This window comes from Bombus vosnesenskii, unplaced genomic scaffold, assembly GCF_011952255.1.
Source record: "Bombus vosnesenskii isolate JDL3184/JDL3185 unplaced genomic scaffold, Bvos_JDL3184-5_v1.1 scf7180000013275, whole genome shotgun sequence".
NCBI classification, from domain to species: Eukaryota; Metazoa; Arthropoda; class Insecta; order Hymenoptera; family Apidae; genus Bombus; species Bombus vosnesenskii.
This window is the reverse complement of record NW_022882933.1, coordinates 208,549-227,373: the sequence shown is the minus strand read 5'-3', so window position 1 is coordinate 227,373 and position 18,825 is coordinate 208,549. Positions and strand designations below refer to the sequence as shown.

Genomic DNA, 18,825 nt, shown 5'->3' with positions numbered 1-18,825 from the left:
AACGATAGTGACAAGTCCTACAAGCTTGTATGAGTATATAATAAATCTGCCGCCTCGTGAGTCAGTATCTGACACGTTTTGAAAGTCCATGAACGTGTACCCAGTACCCACATTGTAGTAGAAAGGAATCAGCGATATCTTACAGCTCATGGCAGATCATTTGTTGCGGTATTTCATCACATCTCTATAAAAGTTGCAATGGCAAGTTGTAATGTAGAGAATGCTTCGATATTATTGGTTTCATCAGAGAATCAAAGAACATGAGAAAAACATGATGCGTGTATTTTTAGCTAAATATAATAAAAAACACAACAATAAAAGATAGAGAAAAATAAATGAGAGAATATGAAAAGTGCAGATATATTATGGAACGTAATTTTATCTTGAAAATAATACATTAAAATAATTTTATGCTTCTCGTGCAGGATTCTCGTAGAAACGTTGCTTAAAATGCCAAATAAACTCGTTATTCCAGTATATCGGAGTTTTTATACTTTCTACTCCTATATCACTGTTCAGTGTGCCTTATACGATTTTTTGAAATATTTTTATAATCTTAAAATTGTTAACCTCTAAATGAAAAATTACAGGCCATATTTAATGTATTAATAGATATACGCTAATAATTATTTACATGCGCCTGAATCATAGACATATTACATAAGACAATTAATATGTACATTCTTTCTTCAGAATTTTATTTCTTCTTATTTCATGACGAGTTTATTATCGTTATCGTCGCTATCGACGTATGTTACAGAATGTTGTATAAAAGAGAAAGAGATTAGAATTTAAAAATAATTGTAATATCACATCATGCAGTTACACCAAGTATAAATTATTTAAAAAGGATTTTGTAAAATTGTCATTATCATGTTTCATTACTTTAAGAGAAGAAGTAAAGAAGAAGTAAGTCGAAGAAGTAAAGGAACAAAACGTTAAATGTAAAAGTATCTGTAGTTCCTGGAAATAATCAAATACCACCGCGAGGCACAATATACAAATGGTTTAAATGGAAGAAAATATAAAAAAATTTTGAAAGTTTGTACAGAATAAAACATTTCAAACATTTTCATTGTTGTAATACTACGTACATAAAGTAAGTAAGTAAAGTAAGCGTAATCATTTATTATTGACACTCGTGTTGATAGAATATAAAATTTACAATACGTAATTACTAGATTGCGGATTTTTATGGAATTTAAAGGAAGTTAAAGGTAAAAAAACCGTATAAAATACCCAAAGTGCTCTTATATCATAGTACTCTTTGTGACATTTAATAGATAAGACAAATTTTTGGCTAGGTCCTATTCTTTTAATTTTATCTATGCAAGTATGAATTTGCATACAAATCCGCAGTCTAGTAATTACAATACGTAGAACATGCAGTAGAGAATATACATGTAAAAGTAGTTAACAGAATACGTTGCATCAAGTGCACGCGTGTTACGATCATCAAAGAACCTTCCTGGTATGCTCCTCTTTTCTACGGTGTGCAGTCGTCATTTCCTGGTTGTGAGAGAGGACATAATGGACCGTGTTCCGGTCGCGATGACTCTTCCTCCCACGCAAAAGGAACGAACAAAGATCTCGCAATCTGATTTTCCAGCTTATATCTCTTGATCCAATACACACAATCGTTTGATCGTATTTAACTCCTTTATGTTTAGTTTGCATAATGTTTATTATGTATAATCACACCATGAGTGACACTGCTTCGTTCTTTTTATTTTATTTGCATGTTTAAGGCTGTTCTAAAGGATTATTGGTACCTACGTTGATTTATAGGAATTTATTTTCTTAAAACCTGCCTTCTTTTTATTTATCACTATATAATAAATGAAATTATTATTTATATATAGGTATATCTTTCTTATTTAATTATTAGGTATAATATAATTTTTTAACATTTACTTAGTATTACTCGTAACAAAAGATAAATAAATAAACAATTAACTAAATATATAAATAGAGATATTAAATATATTTTACATTAAAATATTTGAATTATTCCAGAATGATTTTATATGGCATGTTGTAACATCATTAATATTTATTAATTAATTTAATAACGAAATGACATTTAAGAAGAGATTGTGGCAAATTAAATATTACACTTTTGTCATATTTTACTCTTTCCTGTAATCTGTAAAATGTCGAGATATTATTGTTAGTTTATATGGTTCGTTAATAGCTGATTCAATTGCCATATTTCTTGCTGATAAACGTTCAAATATTTCCTAAACGTTAGGTTTCGATAACGAATTAGCAGTTGTCGGGTAATCAGTTTCTTCAATTGAAATGTTGATGATACAGTCGTCCATCGATATCTACGTTACGACATATGATAATTTTTTTTAGCTTTACTGTTAGGATATTTAAATTTCAATCTCTTAAACGTAAGTGAAAAATTGAAAACAATTGGTACAATAAATGACGCAATATCTACTGTGTTTGCAGTTTCCATGAAATTTTGTTTCCTGTATTTACTTTGAAATGATTCATTAATCTTCTACATTGACTGTTCCTAAGAAAACAAGATTTATGATTTCCAAGACAAATCGGAACGAAGTCGTTACCAGTTAACCAATAGAACGATAATAATTTGCAAGCTACTTTTTATCGAGTAATAGAAAATTGTAGAAAATTAGTACCTTGACATGAATAGGAATTCAAATTATACAGTACTAGTGAAAGTCTGATCGACGTTGACTCTGTAACAGACAAATTTATTTAGTATTAACACATGATATTACAATAATAAAATGTATTATGAATTTATTTTAAACGGAAGAAGATGCAGAATAAAATACTCTCATGAATAAGTAAAGCGTAGGTGTTTATGCATTTATGAAAAATTTATACATGCAAAAACGTATATAATATGCAAAAGTATAGCATCCGTTATTCAATTTAATATTACGTGAAACAAATGTCTGCTTGGATTCAGCTTTATATATACAGGCGTTTTTAATGCAAACTTCGATCTCTTTTTATAGCTTGAAAACGATACTTCAACCGATATTTTTGCACACCAACTTTCCTCTTTGTTTCATTGCCTATGATCGATCCTCCTTCCTTAACATTTTATGTACATTGCAATAATTGTAAATAAGGTGAGAATGTAAAAAGAAGAGAAGATAAGGTAAGACTTATTTCTAAGTTCATTGCAAAGTTCAATGTATTTACATATTTATCTATGATACGTTCTATGTACGGACTATCTCGAAGGTGACGTTATTAAATATGTAAACGTAAATGCTCTGATTCGACAGGAATACCGTGTTACAAAGTCAATAAACCTCTTCAGCTACAGTTTAATAATCTCGACTGTTGTCGACCAGCTAAAGGGGTCAGATCAATATAGTCTGAGTACCTGCATACAAGTATCGGTGCATACAAATATGTAAGTATTCTTGAGACACAACGATGAGTATGAGCTATTTGAAAGATACTCGCGAGTTATTAAGTGATCTAAACTTTTGCCATCCTGACACAATTATTTATAATTGTATTATGATAAATGTAATAACTCAATTATAATTGTCAAATGCATATTGAGGTCCCCAGTTTTGGAGGAGCCAGTGTTTTATCTCGTTCCCTAAGAGAAAAGTTTCTTACGGTCGATATGAATCTTGCGTGGTTTCCGGCGCCCCCAAGCGTCGATTGATACGTTAAAAGTGGCGCCGTAGTTTTACCATTCTCGAAACCATCTTGTAAGTGGTATAAAATTGGTTAAAGCGGTATAAGTTCCTACTCGTGGTACACTTCAGATGGATCTAGAGTACGGGCGTAGATTATTTATTAAGTAGATATATCGAACCAAAACACAGAGATAACAAGACAAGACGAGACAATAAGAATAAAATAAAAGTAGATTCGTTAACACTAACCGTATCGGCGCTTTACATATAACTATTCTTACCGTAACCGGTCATTTGATTAGAATTTCGTCCGTCTGAACGCATTTTGTATGTTTTTCAATAACTTCCTCATTGAACTTGTGGACATATTCAGGGATAAAACAAAATACAAAACCAATGTACTGAATATTATGAGATTTGTTCGCTCCTTATCGTATTTCATTTCTCGTATGCTTCGGTCTGTACTTTGTAACTCTCAAAATACCGTATTTAGATTTCATTTAGCATAGAGCAGCGGTTTCCAACCATTATGCTACTACGCCTCGCCGAAAAAAAAATTTTTTTCGCGTCTCCATACCATTTATTTTTTAATAGATGTAATAATATAGACGCGTTTTAAATAATAAAAACTTTATTACAAAAAAATCTGAAAACTACAATTAGCAGAATAATAATAAGGTTTTGCCATAACATATACGTACATGTATATTTATTTTTATATTAAATTATTTGTTTCTAGATGTTATGGTACGAAAATTAATATTTTATTAAAAGCTTTTGGCGCCTTCCCTGGTCCGCGCCTCCCAGGTTGAAAGCCGCTGCTATAGAGAACTCATTATGAAGGCAGTATATTCTTGAGAAGTATTTCTTGAGAGCATCCGATAAGATTCTGTTGCGTTTGAGTGTTACCTGACATGGACTCTATCAGTATGTTCAAGTGCTTACGACGAAGTCAAATACATACCGCATTCAGATGTATGCAACTGGTTAGATCTTACTTGAGTTCAGAGCTAAGGTCCCAGGCAGAGAACTTTAGAAAAAGATGTAAATTTGTCAGTTGGTCAAATGGTCGATCGCGATAAACGAATCAGGCGATGAATTTTTTTTAGTAAAAGAAGGAAGCAAAAAAAGAATTGAGAAATTGATTAATCAAGTAATATGAGAATTTACGTAAAGTTAGATGATAAAAAAAAAAGAAATAACGATGAATGTACAATTTTAAATTAAGGTTAGGTTATTTAATTAGGTAACCTAGCAAGTTTAGTGTTAAATTCCGGTGCAACAAAGTAAAACTTGCATTTACAAGATTACTAACTACTGAAAGGAACTGGTTAGAAAGCAGGTGTAAAGGTGAGTAGATTGTCTTTTCTCTAAGATAAATGTTTGTACTTGAAAATGTAGTTTTATTCGCACGGAAAGAACAATGGTGAACAACGAATTTCATATACGCAATCTGGCATTCCCTGAAGTGATGTAACATAGCGAAACGAACTGATTCGAGAACCGCAGTTGGTTTGAACAATGACGTAACCCTCAAAATAAAGCGACATAGTAACAAGAAACGATACATGATATTTACAATGGAAATTTACATATTAACATCGAATTAAAATAAATTAAATTATCCGGCGTTCGTTTAACGTGTACCAATTTTGTATTTATTTATAATGTTACTTTTACTAAATCTGCAACAGCTAAAAGATTCACAACTCGAATACTCTTGTACTTAGTTTGCATTGAACAATATTACAAATAAATATTACAAATAAGTATTTCTTCTTGTCATAGCAAAATATATAAATATGATATATATTGTATAACGATAACTATCATTAAATCTAATTCGCATGTATCACGTTTGTACCATCAACTCGTAATACAAGTATATCTTCATATTATAATATAAGGCACCAGGTTAAAGACATGGAAAATTTAAAAATTAATCCTAAATTCAATATACTGTCATTAAAATGCAAGCTCCTCTACGCTTCTACATAATCAAATCATTCCATAAGTAATATGAGAAAAGCCATTGATATAACAATAGCTTTTTTTGGTAATTTGACTTCTTTAATTTTCCTCCAGTTTGTCTGAGTCAGTTTTCTTGTGAATCATTTGGAATTATCATATTACTCATAAGATGATATCAGTAAGATAAGACTGAAACTCAGCTAGTTAACGGTTTCTCTTCGCCAAAGAGATGAGGTTGAATCTGGCGTCTTTCTTGCAGGTCCTCGGCAAGTTTCTGCAACAATTCCTTGAACACGTAGTTATCTAGGTTCTTCGCTATATAATAAAGAAACACCCAGTCTCCGTAGTGGCATTCGTTAGTAACTGCCAACACGTTCCACGGATTATATCTGCCGGGACAAGCCATGGAGAAGACCAACTTGTTGAATGTTACGCTCCTGATCACATGAGAAAATTTCTTAGATAACATTAAATAAATTAAACTTGTGCTAATAAAACTAATAAAAATGTTAAAAAGCGTTAAATAATATTCGAAATAATTCTAATATTCTAAGAAAACAAGAAGAGGAACAGAAAATATTCCATCGTCTATTTTCGGAAGCATATCAAAGCTATACACAGAAATTTAGAAAAATCAAAAAAACTGAATTATTTCACATTTTTCTTAAATTATGTAATATATATTCAATCGTAAATAACTTGCTTTCCTTCGAAATTAAAGATACAACGAAAACTTGTTGTCTATTTTCTAATTAGTCGTCGTCATTACTCTAATTGTATTATCAATTACGGAAGATAAAATAATAATTGCATATCATAGTCTAGCTAAAGTTTTCACATTACATTATTGTTGCCAATTTAACAGAACTGAAGTCAATGGTACGAGTTCGAAGAATCGAGATTCTAAGAAAGGCAACGGTCGATAAACCGTAGAATAGGTATAGGCAATAAATAGTAGTAACCTGGCGTGCAAGACCATAGTCAGTAACCTCCAAAGCAGTCCTAAACCGGTTATCACCGACAGAATGATATACCAATACCAAAGGAAGATATAGATCTTCTCGTTAACGATGTTCAACGCCATGACACATAGCGCATCGTGGTTTTGTATAGTACCCGATGGACCAAATTTGTGGAAAGTACATTTCGTCACCTGAAACATTTATTCGGAAGGAATTTTTATTTAAACAACAACAGATTTTCTACTAAAAAGTCCAAAGTTTTAGTTCTAATTCTTTGATATTAACTACGTTTGAATTAATCGTTGTAATGATCTTTAAAAAACTTTGTTCTTTTTATACATAATATATTTACGAAATAGATAAAAATTTCGTAATAATTCCAACTGTTTAAAGTCTTCTCCATTGTTTAGATAATTTACCATACGAGTAGCTATGTGTGATAATTTACTATACGAGTGAACTTTCGTTAATCCTAAACGAATCGTCTACAGTCACTTTGGACTAACGTTGTTAACTAAGTGAACTAACGCCAATATTCAACCAACTGAGTAATTCGCCGTCTAAAATAGATACGATAATTCGGTGCAGCAATTGATTTCATTGTGTTACGTATGAATTCCTTTTATCGCGACTTAGCTCACTTTTACTCTCAATATCTCGTACTATATGTATTATACAAAACAGTGTGAAATTTCATTAGCATCATAACGAGACACGGTTTGTATCTCATTACAATCCTAATAACAAAGTTTTAAAAAATACTGTGTAACATATGTAACGTATTCGTAAAAGTTCTCCAAACTAAGCCGTTCAAATACTTTCGTCAATCACAGTTCACATAAATGTAAATTCTACCAAATGTCCAAATCGGATAAATTGTGAATGTAAACTAAATAACAAAAAAAAAAAAAACATAAATGTAGAATGGGAATAGAGTTCTTAATATTGCATTGTACTGGGAAACATACTTTAGGAAAGACGATGTCGAGCGCGTCGACTTCCCCATCCAAGCCATTGCGCGCTACAGCTTGGCCAAGACCGAGGAAAGCACCGCCGAGGAACCAATCGGTTAAATAAATTTGCATGAGGACGTTGATGAAGTTGAGAACCTCGCAGAGGCCCATGTAGTATGCCCACGGTCGATTCAAATGGATACGGTTCAGAAAAGCATGTCGAATCTGACGTATTTTCTCGTCACGGTCATGTATTGACGGAACGGTTATACCGTTCTCAGTTGTCAAAGGCGTCTCACGCAAAGCCAACGACGCCATGTGTAGCCCAGATACCAACACTTTTAACCGACCTCCTGGACCAATCAATTTATTCGTTTAATTAATATCTCTTTCATTTTTTGTATTCCTTTCTTTTATTCGTTTAATTCCGTAACAATGAGCTACCATAAAAAGATAGGATAATCATGTTATTATAAATATTTTTTAAGTATTCACATTCAATCAGCGTATACATCGCATGTGTATAATTTTAATTTTCCTTAACAAGTAAAGCGCATAAAGTACCCCGTAAAGTATTGTATATGATAAAAGTAATTATATACGTATTTGGAACATTTATATTTATATAGGTATTCCATTTTGTTTTTATATATATTATATTATACGTATATTATATCCCAAGATTATTGTAGAAATATTCTACTTTTATATTCTATTATATAGATTATATAGAACAAGCTAATTTACACGTGTCATTTATTAAAATAAATTGAAATTAGAAAATAATTACAGTAAAGATCTCCATCGTTTAAATATGTAATTGTGTAATTTAAATATGTAATATGTATGTATGTAAAAAGTTATATATATTATATATATATAACTTATATATATATAACTTTAACTATATAAGAGAAAGTCAGATGACTGAAGGTTATGTACTATGCGTGCGAAGGTATGCAGGATGGGTTGGTAGATATTATAGCGGGACTGACCTTCAACATTCCGCCACAGGTAGTGAGGCGCGTAAAAGAAGAGCGCCTGAAAAAACAGAACGAAGGGCACCCACTGGTAGTAAGCATGGTGCACCAGGGAGTCTTCTTTGGTCGCTGGTCCCACGCCAGGATGCGGGATTTCGCCTAACAACACCGGTGTTGCGTTCAAGTGTTTCGACTGTAAAATTCGTACTATTGTATTATTTGTAAGGTCTCTAATTTAGCAAAGTCAAAAAGAAAAGAGAAGGGCATGTATAACAATATAATGCAAATTTGAAAATATTATTTGGCCTTGAGCTGTGGAAAATTATTTTTATTCATCAATTATTAAGAATAGAAGTACACCTCTTCTAGGCTTTTTGTAAAGATGATACAATGCACTAAAATTTGAAAGAGTTTTATCGAAGATGATTACATTCATTGTTTAATTACATAATAATACTTTAAATAATTTTTTACTTTAAGTAATTATTTAAGTAATTTTTGCATTTTTCTGATAGATATTTTATATAGTATAAGCTATTACAAGGGAATATAAATTCTAATGTACTTTAATATTTTAATATTGTTGTTACAAATTATATGTTAAACAAAATTCGAAAATTTGACGAAGATCCAAGTATTAGAAATTAATTAGGGTTAATCTGATCGTATTAAAAGAATAGTTTAAAGAAGACAATAAGTGAATAAATGGAATCTAGTGTATTAGTATTAATATTTACCACAGTGTAAGTAGACGTAAAAAAGCAGTAGGTGTTGATTACTTTCAGTACATCATCGCTCATTCCATGTCCACCGATACACCTTATCGATAAAACATAACATCAAATATGGTTATTTATTTCATTAGCGTCTCTAATTGACCTTAATATTTAATCTGTGGGTCACGGAATTCTATGACTTTAAATTTGCGGGTAAAGTTTTATGCAATGAATAATTAAACAAATGTCTGTGAAAAAATGCAAATCTAACAAATTTTATTAAGAATATATTTCTTATCAAGAAAAATAATTATTTGTTCAGTTTCAGGTATCTAATGTTTTATCATAAAAATAATATTAATGCACTAATTCAAATAATCTTCTCTCATGTAAAAAATTCTTTCTCAATAAATGGAAAACGTACAATTTTCAGTGAGCGATGAATGGTTCAACTATCGACTCGTCTTCATTCGATAAATATTTTCTATTTTAGTCCTTCCGAAAATATATAAAAGGCAACAAAATTCTACACACAAATATATAACGCTTCTGTCTGTAACTAATAGAGACAGGCAGTTTATTAGTTTCGCAATTTAATCGAATATTATCGAGGCCTTCTTAAACGGAGAACAGAACCAATATCTCAATTTTAGTATGTACTAGTTGATAAGACTAACAGGGAAGACGAATGAATGGGAATCCAATAACTAGAAATATACTGAAATACCGTGAGATATTTTCACATTTTATTTACAATATTACAACATTACCTGATATGTTCTCCGATAAATTGTTTAGCTGTCACCATCAACGTACTGGCCAAGAGTATCAAAAACGTGACTCTGTAGTGTAGCTTGAAAACTAATCATATTCAACAATTAATAATTTCATCAAAAAAGGAAGAAACGAAGAATAAGGAAAACATTCAAGGTGACTTTATATAAATTAAATAAGACAAGGACGAAGACGAGCGATAATAATAAACTAAAACAAACGAATAGATTTTTATGCATTTACGGAGAATATAAAGCGAATACACGTAGGACGTACATAATATGTAAAAATATGTAAAATATTGAAAATAGAGTAAAAGTAAGAGCAGGTTAGAGTTCTTCGGTATCATTCATAAAATTACAAATTTTAATAAATAACTCCAGTCTATCAGTCAAGGAATCATTCAAAATTACAGATATTAAATCAGATATGTTTCAACTTTCTTTTCGCGAAGCTATGAAATATCTCTGTGTCACAATTCTTATTACCCATATTATCAATGGCCACTGTGTCCTGTGAAATCTTCAACTTGACATGATCCTTGAGGACCGAAAACGTAGCTAAAACGGTTGCCATCTGTACAGGAAATCCTCAATCACTTTGAATCGCAATCTTTCATTCGTTTTCGCCGAAAATTCTTTGTTGATTGGCTATTCAGCCCTTTAGTAGCCTTAGCTACTTCCGGACTTACGGCATCTACTTCTATTTCAAATTTCCCTCTCTGTTCACCAAGAACAGTACGATATACGAAACATATACGAAAAATAGCAGAAAAGAACCGGAAGAAGAACTTAAGATCGTGCAAAAGACTTTCCACAATACCAATGAAATGTTGATCGAATTCAGACTGAACTTTCAATGCTGGTAAATCTTATTTTCTCTTATCAGCTACGATTGCGCAGTGGAATCATGACAAGGTTTCAGGAAACTTGTAAACTCGTAACCATACTTTCAAGAAGGTGCGAGTTATTATTGTTGCTGAACCACTTGTTCGCTTAGATAAGGTTAGATAACATCGAGCTAGAATGAGCGATTCAACGCAGCACAATCATAATCATTTCATGGAGAATCATTTCATGTCGTCCCTGATTGATCGATCGATCAACCCGGTTGATCCTCTTAATGAAATAAATACTTGATGCTTGTTCTTGACTTGAAGTATTGAAGGCAAAAATGAACCAAGCCACATTTTCCCTAAATGTCTGTTCCAACAAGCAGTATCAATCGTACGAAAGTGAGCGAATTCATTATTTCCAAATGAAATCCAGATAACGTAACTAAATCAAACGTCACTGACGACGAATTTTTCAGTCTGCTGAGTATTCGAGTTAGCTGACTTATGCTCCCAATGCATCATTTAAGAAACTATTGAAAGTAGATCATTTCTCTGGCTTTGATTCGAGGAAATTTTCATATACCTTTTGACCTTTACTTCGCCGTTTCCAATGATAAAGCATTTCGTGCAACCGAGAAGAATTTTTTTTTTTTATTTATTTATTTGTATTTTACAATTTGTCCAGTAGGACATTTGGTAAAATATTATAGCGGTATACTAATATAACATGTGGCTACCCCCAGCGGGGTACTATCGTCGTGTTTGTTAGGTCATGTCCTTTGTGAGATCTGTTGGGTGTCACCGAGAAGAATGTAGAGTAGTCAAAGATTTCTCTGTGCACCATCCTAGCGGATCCTCGGTAAGTCTCCTTATTACGGTGAAACACCTGATGGATTTCTCCAGATTTATATAACGATAACGTCACCGGGATTATTATGAAATTGATCAAAATTTACAATGAAAATTGTGTCTAAAAAGAGAAACAGTTTATGATAGAATTACTCAAAGAAATATGGTAGTATTTAGATAGGATGAAACGGTAAAATGTTTCCAAACCGTGAACATTTGCCAAGGTTTATTTAAACAGATATAACGAACAGAATGCAAGAATTTTATTATTTAGGAAGTCTTCCAGTTTGAAATATGAGAAATGATGACATTTATTGATCTTCTGGCAGTACTTTGCCGTTAGTAAATTATTTATTAACTTTTTATTGTATTATATATGAAATATAAGTTTCTTCGCTTGAAAAAATTGTTGTGTAGTTTATTATATGATATTGAACTTTATCGCGTTAGAGAATAACCGCTTGAATTAACGATATTTTAAATTTGGTGATTAATCTGCCTCTTAAAATTACTTTTACGATAGGACAGAAAAACGAAACTTATATTGAGACTATATTTCGACAAATGTAAATGTAGATGTAAAGTGATTAAAATTACACAATGTTCCCTAGGGCATTGTAAATAATGTACACATTTTGCACTATTTAATGAGACATCTGCATACTTTTATGTAAGAATAATGTCGCGACAATAATCACAACATTTAAACAGCTGCTACAAATACGATAGTACGACCGTATAGAACCCTTAATAATCGTTGATCTGGATGACTGTCGCGTTATTTATCGATAAAAATTACGGAACAAATCTTCCTTAATCTATATCAAACCGGCGATTTCACGGTAATCACGTTGGAATTGCGTCGAATACAATCGCGATGATTAATTGTATTTTATCGCGAGTTTTACTCTATTCAGAAACACGACCGTGAGATACAAAAGCTTATCATCGTGTACTAGAGAATCTAACGTAAGTACGATTCAGTGATTTCAATTCAACTTTTGTGCGAAACTTTTCCACGAAACGCCACTATATTCGGAGGAATGCAAATAGTTAATTCTTCGATAAATTTTAATAATCGTTATTTGGTAATTAAATAAATGTTATTTGGTAATTTGTTATTAGATAAACGTTGTTCTATTGTAATTGAAATCTTAGGTTTCGTTGAAAATCCAGTCCAAAGTATACTTCCTTCGTAATATTCTAAGTCCAAAATCCACAAAGGATCCTAAAAAATATCACTGAAACAACTCGGAAGATAATCTGAGAAAACGTAGGAACGACAAAAGATAGCAATATTTAGAGAAGAAAATTCGAATGCAACGTGTAAAGCTGACAGGGGAACGGATGAAAAAACGTCCAAAATTAGGAAGATACGCCAGAGGAGATAGGAAAGGTAAATGGAAGGGAGGGGAAAAAAAGGGAAAGACCAAATAAGATAAGGAGATGAGAGGGAACAAGTTTGAGGTGGAAGAAGAGTAAAGTTGCAAGGGAAAGAGAAACGGCGAACAAGAAAGACACGAACAAAGAGGTGGGAGGGATAGAATGTCGAAGGTAGGACTTTGACCGGCCGTTGCCCCTGATGCAGTCGCCTCCAGCCAGCAAACTCAACGGATCCTGCAAAGAAAATTCTGTCCTCTGACTTCTCCATTCGTACATGTTACTTATTTACACGCATTATACATTCAGTTCCATCGTTCTTGGCCTGTTTGTTACTGTCTGCTTGGCTGTTCATTTGTAGCATACAAAAGCCATAAATCAGTTACAATGTAATTTCTAATTACTGCTTACATAATTCAGTTTCATTTTTTTCATGCAAAGATTGATTCATAACGAGCGATAATAAATGTTGCCTTGCTTTTTGTAACCTTTTAATCCTCTTTTTCTTTAGATATGTATTTAGATCGTTGAATACATAGAGAAGGAATTTAACGGAAATACAATTCTTACACTGGTTGATTCTTTATGTCCTAATATAAACGTGATTTAATAATGATCGAAAATTAGTAAAGAATTGTTTCTCAAAGCTTCTCGCTAATTATTTCTGTAACGTCATAAACAATGATTTTCTGTATCTTAGTATTTCCATTCAATGTTATCAACACTATTTTTATTTCGAATATTTAATGATTACACCTCGAATGTTTACCGTCACACTAATTGTGTGTCCTACCTGAAGATAGCGAACATGGATTCCCTTTTTTTATAATCATCTTTTCGTAATACCTGGATCATATTGTTTTTGTTCTGGCAGCTGAACAAAGACATTGTTTCACGTTTTGCTGCATTCTTATTTATTATGAATACGTGACCATATGATATATACAATACCACCATTTTACACATTTTTGTACCGCTCAATATTACAGACATTTTAAGAAACAAAGTCATATTGGAAAATATTTTCGTAATGTCTGATCTTTTGATATTGAATCAAATTCTTCGAAATTAATTTACCATTAAATTTAGTTATAAAATTTGCTGTAAAAAGTGATTAAGAAAATAACCGGAGGATAAATCTAGGATGACCCGCGGACACAAGATAATGGCTCAATTTTACGTTAAGGATGAGATTTAAATTACTAATCGGCAAAATGAGAATAATCTTCATGTCCCCTGATACAATAACGCGAACAGAGGGAACCGAAATTAGTTGGACCTCGAGCGTCGAGGTCCGTTTCCATGATCGTCAATCCCGAAGCAGTGTACATGCATGTGCAACGAACCCTCTGGAGATCGCATAGTTTTAATAAATTCCATCAATAGGGATCATGCAGGGTCATGAAAGCTTAATCGAAGGTCGTAGTGGAACGATATTTCTATTAGCGAAATACCATGATACATTTCTAGTTTGAAATTTCTATTATTAAATCGAAATTTTATATCATCCCAAGAGATTAATTTTTACGATTCAATTTTTTCACTTTATTTAACTTTGCAATCAATTTAAGCAATCAATTTAATCAAATAAATTTATTTAATTTATTAAAATATAATTAGAAAATTAGATATTTCGCAGAATTATCCTAGGATTAGTAATTCATAAAGTGTAAATATTTCTGTTATTCACTCCGTATTAGTTACAATTTTTCAAATTATTCCTCTTTACGTATAGTAAATAAAACTAGTCATAAAACTACGAAAATACAAAACTGTACTTAATCCCTATATAATATATAGCATTTAACTGATCTACGTTTATCAGTACATAGAAAGATAATACAAACTCCATTCGATCCTTACATATAATAGTAAGATAACCAACGGACGCGTTGGACAACTTTGGACGCGTTAAATTAGTCGAATTATTTTTTAATTACTTAACGTTGTTTATTCAATTATTCCACGTTTCTCAAAAACATATTCGTATGTCATACAGAAATTGCGCTATGGCGGTTATTAATTATCTTTATTGAAAAAATTAATAGTAAACGACAAGCTAATTGTGAGATATAAGTCTTATAAACCGAACAATTAATTAAAATTACCGCTATCTTTAACACACGAGTTCCTTTTCCCCGTGAACGACTTTACTTACCCATCATAACCTATAGCATAAAATTAATTAAAGCATTATACGTGGGTAATCTCGACGGAAGGAGGCGCGATCCTGAAATTCAGGAATCATGGAAAGCATTGATTACTCGCTGACGTTTTATTTGTTTAATCCCATAGAACATTTTTACGAAAATATAGGATTATTCTGGCAGTACATTGTCGATCCTCGAAGAAACATGATGAGAACGCATATATATGTCAAAAGAAAGTTAATTCACAAAGTGTGCGCTGTTCCTGTAATAGAAAATTTTATAAAAACACATTTTTTTGTCGCAACATACATTTTTCGTCTTACTATAGTAAGTAGTAACTATCATTATCAACGAGTAAAGAACAGGATATTAATAATAGGGAAAAAAATAACATATCAATTGTCATTACTAATCAATTATCACTCGTTCTTCCAGCAAGTCAACTAGCTGGGATCTTTATAATTCTATATATATATATATATAATATATATTTTTCTTCATATATAATAATTGTTTCTCATATCTTATCGCTTCTACAGGCACGAGGAAGCACGTGCATACAACGTACATGTATGATTATAGTAGATATACATATTACGTTCCTGCACTAAGCAGCATGGACATTCATTAGAATAGAACAATGCACCGACACTATTGCTATCTACGAATGCGATTCCATCGCTCATTACACCATATGCGTATGAAATAGGCACTTTTCTTTCTTCCTCCCGATTATTTTATAATAACAATTTCAACGCTAATCTCTACTACTCTCGTAGACTTATCGTATTTAACACGTTCCGTGCCACGTAAGCTTAAAAGGCAAAGTTGTTTTTCCACATGAAAATTGAAGGGCAAGCATCTATCGTGCGTTAGAGTAATATCCATTAGAGGAAAATAGAGATTTTACTGATACGCTAATACATATTAATAGTTTGTACGTTCTTATTAAGCAATTTTGTTGTGCGTTTAATAGCTTTAATTTATTAATTATCATCGATGGCTAATAAGCTATGTAGAAAGGAACATGTTAATTAGTTACAGCCTTTGGAGTACTCTTGGTTCCTTGAGGAAGTTTGATCGAATACTCGGCGTCCAAAGGCACTGGAACTAAAACATAGCTTCTCAGCGTCTTTTGATTCTTCAAATTCCAGTGAGTTATCATAAACGATTTAATGTATTTCGACAAGAAAAGAAGTAAATTGCAGAACTTTTTTCTTACCCTCAACTTCTCTGAATCAGGAAATTAAATATATGTCTGTGTATATGTGTGCGTGAGAAGATAACGACTATGATTATTAAAATTATCAATATAAAAAAAGTAAACGGGAGTAAACTGACGGTTTATAAAGAAAAGGAACAAACACCTCTGGGGAGATATTATGCGAACGAAATTAATCAAAATCGAAAAGGGAACACTGGCATGAAAAGCAAGAGAGAAGGAAGTATATATATAACATATTTATATGAATAATATATATACATATATGTGTATATATATATGTAATAAGTGTAATGAGAGAAAGTTCTAAATTCTATTCACGTGTACAATCCTAAATATGATAGATACAAAATACAAAAATCACGATGATGTGGAGTGTTTCGATTACTTGGCAGTCTTACTTTGAGCATGGATCCCTCAAGAAGAATTACATATTACTACATTTGACAATGAGAATTGGTATGCGAAAAACGATTATCTGAGCTCTCAAGCTCGCGCGCACGTTTTCCATTTCTTCCCTTTTAAATTCTTACCAGCTAAACGTACGTTATCTTTATTGTCTTTTATTTCTTCTTAAAATAGTCTTTTTCTCGCGTCTATTCCTTTTTTTCTTTAGAATTTCACTTAGGTCGCATATAAAGGACGGTATTACAATAATTCCGACAGTAACGACAATTTTAAGGTAGTAGTTTCAAACGTTTCAAATAGGAGAAACGGAAATGATGGACGAGCAAAAGTAACACTAAGAAAGGATGGAGAAAAAGAAATCTACGTATGTTCATCGATGAAAGTCTATAGACTTTTTTTGACGCTTCTTCTTTTCTTTCTTTTGGTCCCTCCATGTATAGTAAAATATATATATATATATATAAATGTATATAACATTCTAATTATCGCAATGAGTTAAAAGTATTAATAGAGAAAAAGCAAGCGAAAATAAACGTTCAAAGGAAATTTTTCGTTACAGCATTTTTTCTTTCTAAACTACCCGTCTGCATGGCTGCCCTTCTCCCTCTCACTCGATCTCATTCACTCTTCTCTCTCTCGTGCGTGCTCTTTCCCTCTTTTTCTCCTCTTCTCATTTATTTCGGACTCCCTCTTTCTATATATATATATAATATAAATTTATATATATTCTCTATTTTATAAGATATTCTACAATGTACAAGATGTACGCCTACGATATGAGAAAATAATAATATGGTAAGCAGAAAAATTACATTTCTAGGAAGACGAAGCGACGCGTCGTTCGATTCTCGAACGAAGAGTGGGGTCGATGAGGGACCATTTAATCTTCGCGACAAACCTGCACAACCCGACTTTTCGATTTCTCCTTCTCTCGTGCATTGTTTCATCCAACAATAAGAGAAAAAAAGAAAATAGCAAAGAATACGAACGCATCCATTCGAAGCAAATAAAAAAAAGCAAAGGCGCTTGTTCTAAAAGAAAAAAAAGAAGACAAAAAGAGATGAAATGGAAAAAAATGCCGAGAAAAGGAGAATGGCAAGAGAAATGAAAATGTCGTGTCGTCTCCCATTTTATATCACACAATCGAAGTTTCTCTCTACAAAGCCTCCATGTCTCGGAGCAATTTAATACTTGTAAGCTCTTTCTCCCTCTATCTCGCATGTGTATAGGTATATAGCTATATATGCGCGTGTGTGTATGTACGATATGTATAATATATATACACACACATATACATCCTCGTTATATTTGTGCTACCAATGCTTGTAGATTTATCGAGCGATATCGACCGAGCAGATGGGAAACATTATTTTCGCGAATAAAAACGATGACGTTAGAAAAATGAAAGCAAATATAAGGTATTCGTCTTATTGTTTCTTAATATCGATAACGATATCACGGAACAGCATGGCGCAATTTTTGACATTGTGTACATTGGATCGTAAATTAGATTTAGTTACAAAAATGTGTAGTATTAAAAAAGATACTAAAAGGAAAAAACAATGATCTATGGATGATATCGAAGTCAAAGGATTCAAGGAAATTACGTGACGAGGCTATGAGTAGGATCGAACATGTATCTATGGTCGCTAGCTATCGACAGAAACTATTGATAGTCTCGTGTATACTGTAGTGCAGATGGAAATGAATGTATTGTTTAACTGTTTAACTAAAAAAAAAAAAGAGAGAGAGATAGAGAAAGAGGAGAGAGAGAGAGAGACAAAAAAGAAAAATGATTAATTTCTTCATTTGCTTCGCTTGATATGTTAAACAGAACTTGCACTTCCGATCGAGAATTATCATGTCACGATCGGTAAGGCAACTCACTTTACACTTATGCCAAATGAACTACGAAAAATTTGTCCAAAATTGTTGGAATGCACGTATACGTCCCATATATATGTTACAGATACGAAAAATA

At 32.1% G+C, this 18,825-nt stretch overlaps 1 protein-coding gene and 1 long non-coding RNA gene across 2 annotated transcripts; both read right to left on the bottom strand.

The window, feature by feature from the left end:
• Window positions 1-2,369: 2,369 nt before the first annotated feature.
• On the bottom strand, window positions 2,370-5,408 carry LOC117231892. Its single transcript, XR_004493037.1, has 3 exons — window positions 5,034-5,408; window positions 3,622-4,674; window positions 2,370-2,714 (listed from the first exon to the last, which is right to left on the bottom strand). It is a non-coding gene; the product is annotated as an uncharacterized LOC117231892 (long non-coding RNA).
• A 309-nt stretch (window positions 5,409-5,717) lies between these two features.
• LOC117231891 (innexin inx7-like) lies at window positions 5,718-11,014 on the bottom strand. Its single transcript, XM_033490767.1, has 7 exons — window positions 10,489-11,014; window positions 9,997-10,087; window positions 9,248-9,329; window positions 8,526-8,703; window positions 7,546-7,883; window positions 6,578-6,768; window positions 5,718-6,052 (listed from the first exon to the last, which is right to left on the bottom strand). Exons 1-7 carry the CDS (start codon window positions 10,574-10,576, stop codon window positions 5,812-5,814), a joined length of 1,209 nt encoding a protein of 402 aa, XP_033346658.1. The 5' UTR covers window positions 10,577-11,014; the 3' UTR covers window positions 5,718-5,811.
• Between the last annotated feature and the right edge of the window lie 7,811 nt (window positions 11,015-18,825).

Coding starts and splice junctions, on each gene's coding strand:
- LOC117231891 (XM_033490767.1), bottom strand. CDS start 10,576: ATGGCAACCGTTTTAGCTACGTTTTCGGTCCTCAAGGATCATGTCAAG. Junction 8,704..9,247: donor TTACGTCTACTTACACTGTG/GTAAATATTAAT, acceptor CGAATTTTACAG/TCGAAACACTTGAACGCAAC. Junction 6,053..6,577: donor ACTATGGTCTTGCACGCCAG/GTTACTACTATT, acceptor TCATGTGATCAG/GAGCGTAACATTCAACAAGT.